The sequence below is a fragment of the Jaculus jaculus genome, chromosome 17, assembly GCF_020740685.1.
Source record: "Jaculus jaculus isolate mJacJac1 chromosome 17, mJacJac1.mat.Y.cur, whole genome shotgun sequence".
Classification (NCBI taxonomy): domain Eukaryota; kingdom Metazoa; phylum Chordata; class Mammalia; order Rodentia; family Dipodidae; genus Jaculus; species Jaculus jaculus.
This window is the reverse complement of record NC_059118.1, coordinates 1,463,487-1,480,793: the sequence shown is the minus strand read 5'-3', so window position 1 is coordinate 1,480,793 and position 17,307 is coordinate 1,463,487. Positions and strand designations below refer to the sequence as shown.

Below are 17,307 nucleotides of genomic sequence, written 5' to 3'. Positions count from 1 at the left end.
AACAACTTGTAGGCTGTCTGTGATTATATTTTTTCAGCATATACACTGCACCTTGTATGTACTCTTTGGTAAATTTTCAAATCTCCACTTGCAAATCAACCCTAAATCAAGTCCAGATTCTTTCCTCTTCCCAAAGCTTCTAAAGTTGTATCCCGTGGGATGTAACATACAATGTCCAATTGATATTTTCTATATGTACTCCTAGTAAAGCAATCTTACTCTTGGTTGATCAATCTCTAGATGCTGTATATGTGTGTATATGGGTAGATATTTCTGTATTGGCTTGGACAGTTGTGTTACACTGAGATGTGTGCTATGTTCCACACTGACTCCAGTTCTGAATTTGCTGAGTGAACTCTGACAACAAAGGCTCATGGAACTTCATTACTGTAGTACAAATAGCTGAAAATCTACCCAGCTTTCTTAGAACATTGTAATTTATGTGGATTAGTTTTTTTGGAAAGTATGATAATGTTTTTCTTTATCCACGAGCCCTTTCTATATCTACTATGTTAAGATTAAGTTGGACACTGTATCTTGAATCTTGGCCTTTTATATCCCAAAGATACAAGCAACAAGTCACCTAGGATTTCCTCTCCTGTTATACATTTGTCATGAGCTGAAACAGCTTTCCCGTAGGTCCCCAGTGCTAGAGGACCTTTACCTCTGGTGACAACTCCTCCTTCCCTGCCCCAAGCTGCTTTTTTGACAGCATGAGAGAATTAGCAGTATGGCAGAAGGTGAGGGGTAGAAGGGCAGTGTCAGATATGTAGCCTGGTGGGAAGATATTTTAAGTTTAAAGAGCCTTTGGTTTTTCAAGGTAGGGTCTCACTCTAGCCCAGGCTGACCTGGAATTCACTATGTAGTCTCAGGGTGGCCTTGAATTCATAGGGTAGGGATCTTCCTACCTTTGCCTCCCAAGTGCTGCAATTAAAGGTGTGTGCTACCACACCCAGCTTGGCTTAGCTTTTCTAAAAGACAGTATTCCGTGTATGCACTGTTTCTATATTCATGTGCATATACACACATGCCATGATGTGCAGGTAGAGGTCACAGGACAACTTTAAGTGGGTCCTTTTCTATTTTGATGATTTGGGTTTTTGTTGTTGTTGTTCATTATGTACATGACATAATGTTGATGGGCAGATCTTATGTAAGTAATGACATTTTTGTGAGGTCATGAATGTAACGACCACTCACTTCATGTCCAGAAAACGGTGTTCCAAAGCACTGTGCCTCGTCTTCTGCCTCTTACATTCTTCCCATCCCCACTTCTGCAGTGTTCCCTGAGCCTTGGAGGGTGTGTGTGTGTGTGTGTGTGTGTGTGTGCGCGCACTTCTCAGTACTGAGCGCTGAAGCATCAGTTATTCCCAGCACCTTGATGGATTTTGAGCCTCCCCAGTAGTCACCTCCATCTGTAAATATGAGTTTCTCTGACAAAGGTGAGAGCAGTACTAATCTGCAATTTGATGGGCACAACATGCCTCTTTAGCCAAACAACAGTAGTAGTTTCCCATTCAGGTCTATGACCTTTACTGCACTATGTATGAATTCCTTCCTATGGAGTGGGCCACAAATCTAATTGTAGGACATTTGGTTTGCCTTGTAAGTAGTCATGCCAATATTGCACTAATGGGCACATCTTGCCTAGTCATTTATGTCGCTCTGGGTCCACTGTTGATGATTTCCCCCTCCCCAGCAACCTGCAAAGCACTTCCCAGCACAATGAGAGCCAGCAGGAAAGAGGCTTCCAGCTCAGTTCCAGCCTGATTTTCCAGTGCTCTGCAACCACTCTGTCATGCCTTCGCAACAGGCCTTACCATGTAGCTCCTTATGGGCAATCAAGAGTATTGGCAAAAGCCTGTATTGTTTTGAATGCCTCAGGGGCCTCCTTGACCAATATCTGTGTGTGTGTGTATTTTTGTTTACTTATTTACTTATTTGATAGAGGAGGGAGAGAGAGAATGGGCATTCCAGGGCCTCCAGCCACTGCAAAAGAACTCCAGACCTGTGTGCCCTCTTGTGCATTTGGCTAACGTGGGTCCTGGGGAGTCGAACCTGTGTCCTTTGCAGGCAAATGCCTTAACTGCTAAGCCATCCCTCCAGCCCCAGGGTATATATTTTACACTCAACTGAAACTTTGACATTATAGTGAATGAGGTGGACCTTCCAGTTCAACAGTGGCATAGTAGGCACCTACTAATACATATTTTCTTTCTCTTTGTTTTTGGTGTCATGGATGGCTTTACTACTAAGATACAAAAAATTTAGTTAAAATTAATTTTTTGAAAATAACATCACAAAGTGCAAAAAAAAAAAAAAAGTGAAATCAGCTAGGCGTGGTGGCGCATGCCTTTAATCCCAGCATGTGAGAAACAGAGGCAGGAGGATCGCAGTGAGGTCGAGGCCAGCCTGAGACTACAGAGTGAATTCCAGGTCAGTCTTTGTTAGAGCAAAACCCTACCTTGAAAAAGAAGAAAAAGAAAAGTTAGTTTTCATGCGCTGCCAAACGGCTCCACTCGGGCTTTGCAGCTGAAAGGCATGGTCTGCGGAGGAAAGCGGCTCTGTGCCCTAGCTGATCGGCTCTTCCCCTTCCAGGGCTCTCTTCTGATTGGCTCTGCACCCACCCGCTCGCCCACTCAGCCAGCCAGGGAGGCGTGGCCGGGAGCCCAGCGCTGGGGCTGGACCGGCTGTGGGAGGCCCGCGGCGGGCGGAGACCTGCATGTCGCCCGCGCACATCCCCGACCGCTTTGTTCGGACGCGCGCCGGGCGCCGAGAGGGCTGCGGGCCGGGGCTTCCGGAGCGAGGGAAGCCAGGCCGTGCCCAGCTGCTGCCGCCCCGAGGCCGCGGGCCCCTTAGTCCCCGAGCGCTTGGCGGTGACACGGCTGTGCCTACCGACCCCGCCGCCGGCCGCCTAGGTCCCCGAGGCCCACCAGCCTGGCTCTTGGAGGACCCCAGCTCCAGTCCGACCCTGGCCGTGGCACCAGTGAGGACGCTGGACCCGGGAGTGGGGGGTTCTCTCCTTTATTCCTTCAACAGACGATCAGCTAGCAGGTCCTGGGGACAGTTGTGTGGAGCAGATCTCAGTTCTGGAAGGGAAGAGATGGAACCTGCTTTTCGGAGCTTGGGCATCTGATGAGAAATTCTAGTCATCAGGGGCTGGAAAGATGGCTCAACTGTTAAACGTGCTTCCTTGCGTAGCCTGCACGCCTGGGTTCAGCTCCCAAGCCACCCACATAACACACAGGCTAATTTTTTTTTTCCAAAAAAGGCATATATATATGAAAAAAAAAGAGTCTTCAAGTGTTCCTTAAGGTTTATACTTTCTCTTTCAGGACAGTTGACCCACCTGCTCCACCCTGTCTACCTGTGCAAACTTACTATGGAAAACTAGACTGCAAGGGAAATCCTGGTTGAGGAACAGGTAAAAAGAAGTGGCTCTGATGTGTTAAAGAATAAGGATTTGCTGTAGTCATGCAAGCCTTGTCACTAGTCCTGTGATCTCTAGAGCAAGGTATTGAATCCCGGAGACCGTTGTTTCATTGTCTTTAACATGGGAGTGTTTTGTGCTGTGTTCAGAGTTCTACAGGAAAGTTAAAGAATGGGTCATTGCCCTGGGGGTTTGCTTGGAGTTAAGGCCTCCGACAACACCATTTATGTTATTTATTTTTTGTTTTCTGAGGTAGGGTCTCGCTCTAGCTCAGGCTGACCTGGAATTCACTATGTATTCTCAGGGTGGCCTCAAACTCACTGCAGTAATCCTACCTCTGCCTCCCAAGTGCTGGGATTAAAGGCATGCGCCACCATGCCTGGCCCTGACAACACCATTTTTATCTGTCTGCAATGAGTATTATAACCCCTATTAGGAAGCTCTTCATTGAACTGAAGGAGAGCAGGCAAAATTTTGCCTAGCAGATCCATTGGGTGAGTCATTGCCTTCTCGTTTAAGCAAGAGGCAGACTATGACCTTTAGACCTGAGACAGGAATGCTGCCTGCTAAAGGATGTGATCAGGATTGAAAAAGAGTGTCTCTTCTCTTTCTTACTTTGTTTATGTGGGGGGGGAGGGGCCTGATAGGGTCTCACATAGCTCAAGCTGACCTCAAATTTGCTATGCAGCTAAAGATGGCTTTGAATTCCTGATCTGATCTTCCTTTTTTTGCCTTCAAGAGCTGGAAATTACAGGCCTGCACGGCTATGCCTGGTTGAAATGGAGCATTTATTTATTGATGTTATTGATCACTTAGGAGAAAAAGCACAGAAAAGGAGGAGGACCTCTGCACCATCGGGAGTAATTTGGGGATGAGGAGTGAGTGATATTAGTGGAACTCAAATTTGTGTGCCACAAAACTTAGATGTACGCCTCAGCTCTCTAAGTTCCAGTTTCTCCATCTGTCAGTTTGGCTAGGAGTTGGGAGTGGTAGTACACATCTATGATCTCAGCACTTGGGAGCCAAGGAAGAGGACTGCTGTGGGCCTCAGGCCAGCCTGGGCTTTATACTGAGTTCCAGGCCAGGCTACAGAACAAGAGCCTGTCTCAAAAGAAAAGGAAAAGACTAGGCAGTCTGAGAACCTCTGAGAAGTGGCAGTGCTCAGTTTCTCAGAGAGGATCCCTTTGTTGAGATAGCATCTGCAAGAATGCAAATATAAGCCAGGCGTGGAGGCAGAGGTAGGAGAATCGCGGTGTGTTCAAGGCCACCCTGAGACTACAGAGTTAATTCCAGGTCAGCCTGGACCAGAGTGAGACCCTACCTCGAAAAACCAAAAAAAAAAAAAAAAAAAAAAAAAAAAAAAAAAAATATATATATATATATATATATATATATATATATATATGGTCATGGTGTTTCTCAGACTGTGGAGCCCTGTAGACTGACAAAATGGAGAAAAGGTGATGACTGTGATATGCAAGGGACTCACTTCACAGCATCCCTATGTGCTCTATATTACTAAGCTCTCCTGTGTCAGACAATGTGTGGTATCCACAGGCAAGTATTCTGGGCCCTGCTGTGTAGGGCCTCAGAGTTCAATGTGTACAGGCTAGGATAAGAAGCACCAGCATGCCTACCAGCAGCTGTCTTACAAGAAAACCTTAGTTTTATTTCACTTTTATTGCTTAGATTTTGTTTTCAAGACACAGAAAGGATTATATGATCATACAAGCTTTTCACTTTGTTATCAGCCTTTGTTTTATGCTTGAAGGCCGCCCTGTCCCTCTCCAAGGTCGTTTGTCTTCCTTTCAATTTACATATTTCACTCATTTGTCTTTCTTTTTATTCCCTACCACATGCAGTTAATGGTCAAGGACCATGTGACTCTTGCACAGAGAGCCCTGGATTTGCAATGGACACTGGAGAATTAAAAGAACACAGCATCCTTGGGTAAGGCCTCTTATTCGGCTTCTCACTATTTACTTGAGCTTATGTTTTTTGGCACAGTTGCCTAGATACCCTTAGTGACTTACTGGTTCCAGCCTCATCTTTCTCTCCTCTTGCTTCTGCAGCTAAGACCTCACCCTTATGGTGCCTGAGAATTCCCATTCAATCAGGCACAGGGTTAGTTAGGTTTCCTTTTGGGGAAATTCTCAAACTGGACCTTCCTGGTCTCTTTGTTTTAGTCTCACTTCCTCCTGTAAGACCAGAGTAGAAACTTGTACAGAAAGGGGCAGTAAATAATTAATAATCATTAATTCAAAAATGTGTGAAGAGATGATTTAGAGAAGATTAGATATGGAAAAGAAAGTTGAGTATGGTAGTACACACCTTTAATCCCAGCGCTTGAAAGGCTGAGGTAGGAGGATTGACATGAGTTTGGGTTACAGAGTTTCAGATCAACCTAAGTGAGAATGAGACCCTGCTTTAAAAAAAAAAAAAAAAGGAGGGGGTGGAGAGATGGCTTAGTGGTTAAAGTGCTTGCCTGCAAAGCCAAAGGACTCAGGTTTGATTCTCCAGTACCCACATAAGCCAGATGCACAAGGTAGCACATGCATCTGGAGTTCATTTGCAGCAGCTGAAGGTCCTGGCACACCCATTTTCTTTCTCTCTCTCTCTCTCTCTCCCCTCTACCTCTCTCTCAAATAAGTAAATAAATTTTACAAAAAGAAGAGGGTGTTGGGGAGATAGCTTAGTGGTTAAAGGTGCTTGCTTGCCAAGCTTGCTAGTCAGGGTTCTATTCCTCAGTACCCACATGCAGCCAGTTGCACAAAGTGGCACATGCGTATGGAGTTTGTTTGCAGTTGTTAGAGGCCCTGGTGCACACATTCTCCCCTCTCTCTGTTTGCAAATAAATAAATACATAAATAAATGGAAAAGAAAAGCAGAGCAGAAACAATTATCAGCTTTCTCCTAGAAGGAGCCATGCACAGGTGAGGTCACCTGCTGTACCAATCTCCTGGCTTCTGTCTGAGTTTCCTCCACTTCCTTCTTCTTGATTAGGAGTGGGGCAGCTGGAGGGGAATGAGCTCAGGATCCAGCCAAGACCCCTCCCCCAACCTCTCTCTACCTACCTTCTGATCTTTGGCACGGATGTCAAAGGTACCTGTGTATGAAGTCACTGTCACTTGGCCTCTGAGATCTGACTTTAACGCTGCTGATCTCCCTTTGCTGGTTTTGAGCACTCAGCACTGGAAATTAGATCTTTCTGAAAAAGTAAGCAGTACTACAAAACCATGTCATTCATTCTTCTTGCTGAGTGTGTCTGTGGAGCTGCTGGGAATGCATTTCAGTAGGAAGGAAGCTTTACATGAAGAGATCAGGATAGCACTGATGATTGTTAAACCTTAGGGATCTGCAGAAATCTCTCATATTAGCAAAACAGTGGTTAAATTATAATGAATTCAGCCTGGCGTGGTGACGCATGCCTGTAATCCCAGCACTTGGGAGGTAGAGGTAGAAGGATGGCCATGAGTTTGAGGCCACTCTGAGAATACAGACTGAATTCCAGGTCAGCCTGGGCTACAGCAAAACCCAACCTTGAAAAATCAAAATATATATGAATTCTATTAGTAGTACATTATGTAGCTATAGATGATCATGTGAATACATGGCAAAAAAAAGAAAAAGAAAGACTAGGGCTGGAGAGTGGCTCAACATGTAAAGGAACTTGCTAGCAAACTGAGGGCCTGAGTTTGATTCCCCAGGACCACATAAAGCCAGATACATAAAGTCGCTTATTTACAGTGCAAGAGGCCCTGGCTCACCCATTTCCTCTCTCTGATTCATATTCTCTCTCTCCTTTTAAAAAATAATTAAAAATTTTTATTGTTTTATTTCATTTTATTTATTTGAGAGAGAGAGAGAGAAGAAAAAAAAAGAGGGAGAGAGAGAGAATGGGTATATCAGAGCCTTCAGCCACTGTAAACAAATTCCAGACACATGTGCCACCATGTGCATCTGGCTTACATGGGTCCTGGGGAATTGAACCTAGGTCCTTTGGCTTCTTAGGCATTTGCCTTAACAACTAAGCCATCTCTCCAGCTCTAAAAATATATATATTTTTTAAGTTAAAAGAACTAGGTGTGGTGACACAAGCCTTTAATCTCAGCTACTGGGAGACAGAGGTAGAAGGATTGCCCTGAGTTTGAGGCCACCCTGAAACTACACTACATAGTGGATGGTGAATTCCGCACAAGCTTGGCCTAGAGTGAAACCCTACCTTGAAAGAAAAAGAAAAGGTTAAAAGGTAGTATGGGGGGCTGGAGAGATGGCTTAGCGGTTAAGCACTTGCCTGTGAAGCCTAAGGACCCCGGTTCGAGGCTCGGTTCCCCAGGTCCCACGTTAGCCAGATGCACAAGGGGGCACATGCGTCTGGAGTTTGTTTGCAGAGGCTGAAAGCCCTGGCGCGCCCATTCTCTCTCTCTCTCCCTCTATCTGTCTTTCTCTCTGTGTCTGTCGCTCTCAAATAAATAAATAAAAAAAAATCTTAAAAAAAAAAAAGGTAGTATGGGAAAATACTTATAAAAATTAATTCTGTACTTTATCCTGAGAAACATTTTGCCACATAAAGTTAACTGTTATATTTGGGATAATGATAATTGGTTGACTTTTAAATACTATTGTCATTTAGCTAACTTTTCAGAAGTACAGTGGAAGAGATGCTACTTGTAAGATGGGGTTGAATCCTCTAAAACGTTAAAACATTTGGGTCTATCAATGGTTGGTCTGGATTCTTCATTGTGGGGCCATCCTCTGAGTTGAATATTTGATTGTGTATGGCCTCTATGCACTAAGTGCCATTTAGCACCCATTTCTGCTCATTTTAGAGGTGGCAGTGAGTGAATAACAAATGAGAGAGTTTATGATAAATAGGTTCAGATTATGGAATAAGTGCATAGTATATTTAAAATTGTATCTTAGTTGACAAACTTTATAAAGCTTGCCACGTTTTTCAAATTTTTAATACATATTTTTTTACTTGTAATTTCTATACTTGCAGACAACAAACCATGATATTGCCCTCCCCTCCCCAACTTCCCCCTTCATAACTCTGCTCTCTATCATATCCCCTCCCTCTCTTCATTAGTCTCTCTTTTAATTTGATGTCATCATCTTTTTCTTCTTTTAGGAGGTTCTTGTGTACATATTGCTAGGCATTGCGAGGTTATGAAAATCAAGGATAATTTCTTTTCTTTTTAAGCATATTTTTTTATTGACAACTTCCATAATTGTAAAACAATATCCCATGGTAATTCCCTCCCACCCTCCACTTTCCCCTTTGAAATTCGACTCTGCATCATATCCTCCCCCCCAATCGGTCTCTCTTTTATTTTGATGTCATGATCTTTTTCTCCTATTATGATGGTCTGTGTATAGTGTCAGATATTGTGAAGTCATGGATATCCAGGCCATTTTGTGTCTGGAGGAGCATGTTGTAAGAAGTCCTACCCTTCCTTTGACTCTTTACATTCTTTCTGCCACCTCTTTCACAATGGACCAAGCCATGAAAGGTGTGATTGAGATATTTCAGTGCTAAGCACTCCTCTATCACTTCTTCTCAGCACCATGATGCCTTCTGAATCATCCCAAGGTCACTGCCATCTGAAAAGAGAAGCTTCTCTAACCAAAAGTGAGAGTAGCATTAATACATGGGTATGAACATTAAGTGCTTACTGGGCAGTTTGGTGAGCAAAGTACATACATTTAGCTAGACACCAGCATAAATTACACCCCTAGGGCCCTGTTGTAGGTTTTCAGCATCAGGGATGTATTCTCTCCCATGGAAGAAGCCTCCAAATTAGAGGGCAGTTGGTTTACCCCATAAAAGACATGCCACTATTGCACTCTTTGGCTCATTTGGCCTGGCTGGACAAATATAAGGCTTGCAGTGTTTGCTGTTGGGTATCTTCACTGGTATTTTTTCTCTCTCTCCCATTGAACTTCATACAGCATGGCTTTTTCCAGCTTTCTGTCCGCTGGTCTACATGGAAGAGGTTTTCAGCTCAGCTCCAGCAGGGTTTCTCAGTGACCTGGCAACTCAAGTATGTGGAGTCTTCAGCAATAGGGTCTTGCCATCTATTTCTGGTGGTAAACCAAGGGCCTTGGCAATGGCAAGTAATGTTTGGGGGCATCAAGGACTTCCCTGGCCAACAACTCACTGGAAGGCATCCCATCCCTAGCACTGAACATTTTCTAGTAACAGTCTACAGCTCATGTGTGCTCCATTGTCCAGAAAAGTAGGTTTCCATATGACTTATTTATATCCTCTTAGATTTTGATTAGCCCTCCTTAAACCTTTCCTTTATTCAATCTTGAGCCCAATTTCTGTCTGGACTTTGCATGTTAGGAGTTGTACCCTTCCTTTGGCTCTTAAATTCTTTCCACTACCTCTTTTGCAATGGACCCTGAACCTTGGAAGGTGTGAGATGTTTCATTACTGGACACTCCTCCTCCTCCTCCATCCCTTCTTCTTAGCACTGTGTTGCCTTTTCAGTCATTACCACCTGAAAAGAGAAGCTTCTCTAAGCAGAAGTAAGAGCAGCATTAATATATGAATATGAACATTAAGTATAGTGCTTCCAGGGCAATTTGGTGAGAATAATATATACCTTTATCCAGACAAGAGCAGGCTTTATACATCTAAGGTTCATGACCTCCCCTACCATTTTTTTTTTTTTGTTTGTTTGTTTTGTTTTATTTTTCTAGGTAGGGTCTCACTGTAGTTCAAGCTGACCTGGAATTCACTATGTAGTCTCAGGGTGGCCTTGAACTTGTGGTTCTCTGCCTCCCAAGTACTGGGATTAAAGGCATGCACTACCATGCCCAGCACCATAGGCTTCTGATTAGGTTTCCAGTACCAAGCATGTATTCCCTCCCATAGAGCGGGCCTTCAGTCCAATGAGAGAGCAGTTGGTTTCCCCCAGAGCAGACATGCCACTATTGCACTTGTTTGGTCATTTGGTCTGTCTGGCCAGACTTAAGGCTTCCAATGTGCACTGTTTTCACCGCTAATGACTTCTATCTCCTAGAAGGCTACATACAGTACAGCTCTTTCCAGCTTTCAGTTGACTAGTCTACAGGGAGAAGGTTTTCTGCTCACCACCAGCTTGATTTCTCAGTGATTTTGCCATTCAGGCATGTGAGTTTCTTCAGCAATAGGGTCTTACCATCTCTTTCTCAAGGGAAACCAAGGGCCTTGGCAATAGCCTGTAATGTTTTGGAGGTAACAGGGACCTCCCTGGCCAACAACTCACTAGAAGGTATCCTATCCCTGGCACTGAAAATTTTTTGGTAATAATCCATGGTTTCTGGATGTGACAGTATACAAAAAGTAGGTTTTCACATGTCTTATTCAGAATATCTTGAATTTTGATTGACTCTCTCCCTCCCCCAACCCTTCTTTTACACAATCTTTTCCCCTGACCTCACTTAGGCCTTTTCCCTCCCTGTAATCTGTTCTTCTACTTACATATATACTAAAGGCATGCACTACCATGCCCAGCCTGTTTGTCAAATTTAAAATCTTGTGCTGGAGAGATGGCCTTGAAGCCTTGCCTGTGAAGCCTAAGGACCCCGGTTCGAGGCTTGATTCTTCAGGACCCACGTTAGCAAGATGCACAAGGGAGTGCACATGTCTAGAGTTCGTTGGCAGTGGCTAGAAGTTCTGGCATGCCCATTCTCTCCCTCCCTCCCTCTCTCTCTCCCTGTGTCTGTTGCTGTCAAATAAGTAAATACAAATAAACAAAAAAGTTATTCTCATTTTTAAAAAGTTTTAAAAATATTGAAATCTTAAGTCAGCTTTATTCTTAGCTGCTGTATAATGAATAAAATAAATTTTTCTTTAGGTAGTTAAATGTTTTGTAAGTCTAATTCATTAAAAAGTAATAAAAAATTATCACATTAAAAAAAATTAGCTGGGTGGTGGTGCATGCCTTTAATCCTAGCACTTGGGAGGCAGAGGTTGGAGGATCACTGTGAATTCAAGGCCAGCCTGAGGATAATTCTAGGTCAGCATGGGCTAGCGCAAGACCCTACCTTAAAAAAACAAAAGAGAAAACTTAAACCAGGTTTGGAGGTGCACATCTGAGATGCTAGTGTCTGGGAGGCCATGTTGGGAGAACTGCTGCAAGTTCAAGGCCAGCCCAGTTTCTGCAGTAGCAAGTTCCAGGCCAGTTGCTGGACTACGTGATATACAAATTGAGACTCTGTTGGGGAGATGTTGGTCAAAAGATACAAGATTTCATTTAGCCAGAAAGAATAATTTCAGGAAATCTCTTGATTATAGTTTCTGCATTTTCTTTTTCTTCTTTCTTTCACTTATTTATTTTGAGGTAGAGTCTCACTCTAGCCCAGGCTGACCTGGAATTTGCTATATAGTCTCAGGCTGCCTCAAACTCATAGCTGTCTACCTACCTAGGCCTCCTGAGTGCTGGGATTAAAGGCATGTGCCACCACCTGGCTGATTATAATGAATAATAATGCATTTTACACTTGAAATATTCACACACACACATACCTAATTATATGAGGTAATAGATATGCTAATTAGCATGACTTACCCATTCTACATTATATGCATATGTTAAAACATACTGTAAACTGTGGATATATACAATCTCTTTCTTTATTTGGTTTTGAGACAAGATAGCATATAAACTTTTATCAATTTAAAAAGTTAGAGGTAAGCCAGGTGTGGTAGCACACACCTCTAGTCCCAGCATTCGGAAGGCGGAGATGGGAGGATTGCCATGAGTTCAAGGCCACCCTGAGACTATATAATTAATTCCAGGTCAGCCCGGGCCAGAATGAGACCCTATCTTGAAAAACCAAAAAGAAAAGAAAAAATAAAAATAGTGGCACAAGCATCTGGCATCATGTGCAGCAGCAGAAGACTGTGTTTGTGTGTATTGCACATACATGTGCAAGTGGGAGAGATGACTCAGCAGTTTTAAGGTATTTGCCTACAAAGCCTAAGGACCCAGTTTAGTTCCCCAGTACCCACGTAAAGCAGATGCACAAAAAGAGGGAATAGAATGTAAAATTACAACTGAATGTTTAATTATTCGACAATCCATATGTAGACAAGTCTGAAAGGGAGCATGGTGGAAGGAAAATTTGTAATTTAGCCTCTCTAGATGTGGGGTCTGCTGAAGTTATCTGTATGTGCACAGTGCTGTGTGAAATTCCTCATAAGTGGTTTCATCTCAGACTTCTTGGGTAGTCTGTCTCCTGTTCTCACCTTGCAAAATCCTGTCATTGTTTCATTTCCATGCTTTGACTAACCTTTCTCTCAGGTTACAGATTAAAGCTACAGACAGGCTTCCGTTAAGTCGGTGGTCACACCCTGTGGCTTCCGTACTGGGAGACTTGTGTCACCACTTATCAAGCAAGGTTTAAACAGAGATGTAGGTGGTTGCTTGGAGCCAGACCTAAAGTCAAATGTGGAATTTTACTCATATCCTAAGGCAGAAGAATCCCAGTTGCTATTCTGTAAAGTAATTTTTGAGTGCCTAGTATATGCCAGTCACTGCTCGCTATAGTTCTGAGGAAACAGGTCAGCAAGAATTAAAAGCCAAACCAGCATGAAAATGAGGCTTTTCAGTTAACTGAACTAAGACTTTTCCCATCCACTTTTGTGTGTGTGTGTGTGTGTGTTTGTGTGTGTGTAATGTATTTGCACATGTATGTGCCCTGTGGTGCCCCATACACTGTCTTGGTGGGGTTCACTCTCCTTCAGAGGTCAGAGTAGAATGTGGGGTGCCTGTTCTGTCCACTCTTGCTTTGAACCAGAGTCTCCTTTGTACTAATTCCAGAGCTTGTGGGACTCTGAAAATGCTTTGGTCTCTGCTCTCCTGAAGAACTGAGGTTATAAGCATATGTAGCCACGCCTAGCCATTTTACTTGGGATTCGAAGATTTGAACTTGGGCAGTTTCAGGCCCTCATGCCTATGGAGGATGAGTACTTCACCTCGGACCCCATTTACTTTTTTTTTTTTCCAATATAAACCTGTGTTTTAAAATTTTTATTTATTTGCAAGCAGAGAGTGAGACAGAGAGACAGAGAGAGAGAATAGGCATGTCAGGGCCTCCCAACTGCTGCAAACAAACTCCAGATGCATACACCACTTTGTGCAACTGGCTTAATATGGATACTGGAGAATGGAAGCCAGGTCCTTAGGCTTCACAGGCAAGTGCCTTAACTGGTAAGCCATCTCTCCAGCCCCCCCCATTTACTTTTTCTCAGATTATCATCATATTGAACAGTTCCCTTGCCTTTGAACGCTCACCTTTCCATGTAGATCCTATGGTCTAACACATTTACACATTTTTTTTTTTGTCCTTAGATAATTCTTCCTCTAGTAAAGAGAAAATGTGATATGTGTGCTTTCTGATTCTCCTGTTAGGTGGTGAAAGGAAGTGAGGTGGTGTTAATTCCAAAGTGTCATTTCTGAAAATTCAGAATCACATGGTACTCAAGATATTTCCATGTAAGTGTGGCCAAGGAAGTCAAAACTTTCAGAGTTCCTCTAAATGAAAAGAATACTAGAGAAGCCACTGGAATGCCCCCAGAAGACAATGAGAAGAAAGACAAGAATCTTCAAACATAATATGTTTAAAGACAGTAATGCACCCAGAGAAGGAAGTGACCAAGAATGTGAGAAAGATGATAGTCCGTGCTATGTCCCTTCAACAAATGAGGTCACTCAGGATGAAAGAAGACAGTATGTATGTGCTGAGTGTGGGAAAGCCTTCAGTCAGAGTGCCAACCTTACTGTGCACGAGCGAATCCACACAGGGGAGAAGCCCTATAAGTGTAAGGAATGTGGGAAAGCCTTCAGTCATAGTTCCAACCTTGTGGTTCATCGGAGAATCCACACAGGACTGAAGCCCTACACATGTAGTGAGTGTGGGAAATCCTTTAGTGGTAAGTCACACCTGATTCGGCACCAGGGAATCCATAGTGGAGAGAAAACATATGCTTGTAAGGAGTGTGGGAAAGCCTTTAGTCGAAGCTCAGGACTTATTTCTCATCATAGAGTTCACACTGGGGAGAAGCCATACACTTGTGCTGAGTGTGGGAAAGCCTTTAGCCGAAGTTCAAACCTCACTCAACATCAGAGAATGCACAAAGGAAAAAGGATTTATACATGTAAAGAGTGTGGTAAAACATGTGGTTCTAACACAAAGATTATGGACCATCAAAGAATTCACACGGGAGAGAAGCCCTATGAATGTGATGAATGTGGGAAAGCTTTCATCTTAAAGAAGACTCTTAATGAACACCAGAGACTGCATCGTAGAGAGAAGCCTTACAAATGTAATGAGTGTGGCAAAGCTTTTACTTCTAATCGAAACCTTATTGACCACCAAAGAGTTCACACAGGAGAGAAACCTTATAAATGTAATGAATGTGGGAAAACCTTCAGGCAGACATCTCAAGTTATTCTACATCTCAGAACCCACACCAAGGAGAAACCTTATAAATGTAATGAATGTGGGAAAGCCTATCGATACAGCTCACAGCTTATTCAACACCAGAGAAAACACAATGAAGAGAAAGAAACCTCATAAGTAACAGATATTGCTGGTATAAGGCTAACTGCTGGTTTTCTGAAAGCAGATTTTAGTGCCATTAAGCTTAATTCTACTTCTAGGAATCCATACAGGGAAAATAAGTAGTAGATAAAGTCTAACAAAAAGAGCATCCCTGCCCACAGTATAACAAAGCAAAAACACCTAGATTTTCAGCAGTACAGGGTTAAGTGGATGAGAGTCAATATATATGATGTTTTATCCACTCAGTGCTTTTAGAGAAGAACACCATGGTGAAGATGTTTTACAGAAAATTGAAGAAATGGAGAAACACACAAATAAAAACCAAGTAAAATATCTGTGCATAGGAAAACTGGAAGGAAGAAACCAAAATGTTAGCAATGCTTATCTCTGCATGATAGAATTGTAGATGATTTCTATTTTCTTCTGTATGCTTTTCTATGCTTTCTAGATTTTCTGCAATAAGAGTTTACTATTTTGTATGTAAAAAAGGCTTATTTTAAATGCAGTGATTACCAGCTTATTTTCACTGAGCAGTGTAAGGAAAGGAACTTAGTCTTGTTAATTACATCCTCATCTCAAGACAATACTTAATGATAGTAGAATTAGGAGTAAATTGGTTCCTTTTAGATGCTTCCTTTTAGGATCATCACTGCCAATCCTTTGTCTTTTATAGTTAGTAGATAAATTGACTAGAGTTGTTAAGACAGTAGGTAGTCATAGTTAAAAGAACACAGCAGAGGGCTGGAGAGATGGCTTACAGATAAGGTGCTTGCCTGCAAAGCCTAAGGACCCAGGTAAGCCAGATGCACATGGTGGTACATGAATATGGAGTCTGTTTGCAGTGGCTAAAGGCCCTGGCATACCAGTTCTCTCCCTTCCTCTATCTACCTTTCTAATAAATAAAAGCTTCCTGGGAGGCAGAGGTAGGAGGATCACCAAGAGTTTGAGGCCACCCTGAGACTACAGAGTGAATTCCAGTTCAGCCTGAGCTAGAGCGAGACCCTGCCTCAAAAAAACAAAAACAAAAACAAAACCTTATTTATAATAATTTTTTCAAAGAGGCTAGAGAGATGGCTTAGTGGTTAAGGCACTTGCCTGCAAAGCCAAGAAACCCTGGTTCAATTTCCCCACAAGGTACATAAGACAGATGCAACAAGGTGGTGCATGAGTCTGGAGTTTGTTTGCAATAGCCAAAGGCCCTGATGTTCCCATTTATCTATCTATCTATCTATCTTCTATCTGATCTGCTTTTCTGTCCCTTTCTCTCTGTCTCTCTCAAAAATAATTTTTAAAAAGACCTGGAGAGATGGCTTAGTGGTTAAGGTGTTTCCCTGCAAAGCCAAAAGACCCAGGTTCAATTCCCCAAGACCCACATTAGCCAGATGTACAAGGGGGCACACATATCTGGAGTTCATTTGAAGTGGCTAGAGGCCCTGGCATGCCCATTCTCTTATCTCTCTCTCACTCTCCTTTTCTCTGCCAGGTGGGGTGGTGCACACCTTTAATACCAACACTTGAGAAGCAGAGGTAGGAGAATCACCATGAACTCAAGGCCACCCTAAGACTACACAGTGAATGCCAAGTCAGCCTGGACTAGAGTGAAACCCTACCTCAAAAAAAACAAAGAGAGAGAGAGAGAACACAGCAGAAGTTACTGTGCCTTTTTCTGAGTCATGGGAGGATCTGCAGATGACGGAGAGCTACCCAGGCTCCATCTTTCCAGCATGTCTCAACTAGAAAACAAATGTACTCTTATGACTTTAGGTAATCGTGGGCTCAAAAACACGAATAGTGGGAAAAAAATTTGCCTATATCATGTTATGTAGAGCTTAGTAGGTTAAAAGTCAGACATTGGGGCTGGAGAGATGGCTTGGTGGTTAAGGCTTTTGCCTGCAAACCCAAAGGATCCTGGTTTGACTCTAGGACCCACTTAAGCCAGATGAACAAGAGAGCACATGCATCTGGAATTCATTGGCAGTAGCTGGAGGCCCTGGCACGCCCATTCTCTCTCTGTCTCTGTCTCTTTCTCTTTCTCTCTCTCAAATAAATAATTTTTTTTAATAAGACATTGGACCGAGCATGGTGGCACATGCCTTTAATCCCAGCACTCAGGAGGCAGAGGTAAGAGGATCCCTGTGAGTTCTAGGCCATCCTGAGAGTGCATAGTGAATTCCAGGTCTGCTTGAGCTAGAGTGAGACCCTACCTTGAAAATGAAAAAAAAAAACAACACATTGGGAGATTAATGTTTCTCATTTGCTGAGTCATTTAATCACCCGGAGCCTCAGAGGCAGTGATTACCTCATGGAATTCCTACAGG

General features: G+C 43.0%; 2 protein-coding genes across 2 annotated transcripts in view; both read left to right on the top strand.

Moving 5' to 3' along the window:
* Positions 1-3,381: 3,381 nt before the first annotated feature.
* Positions 3,382-15,772, top strand: Znf660 (zinc finger protein 660). The gene is made up of 3 exons (XM_012949569.2): positions 3,382-3,424; positions 5,293-5,380; positions 13,837-15,772. The coding sequence occupies exon 3, from the start codon at positions 13,964-13,966 to the stop codon at positions 15,002-15,004; it is 1,041 nt and encodes a 346-aa protein (XP_012805023.2). The 5' UTR covers positions 3,382-3,424; positions 5,293-5,380; positions 13,837-13,963; the 3' UTR covers positions 15,005-15,772.
* Positions 3,384-17,307, top strand: part of LOC101596631 (zinc finger protein 197) — a 36,363-nt gene continuing 22,439 nt past the window's right edge. Inside the window, 2 exon segments of the mRNA XM_045136493.1 lie at positions 3,384-3,424; positions 5,293-5,380. The gene's annotated coding sequence lies outside the window, so the exon portion shown is untranslated.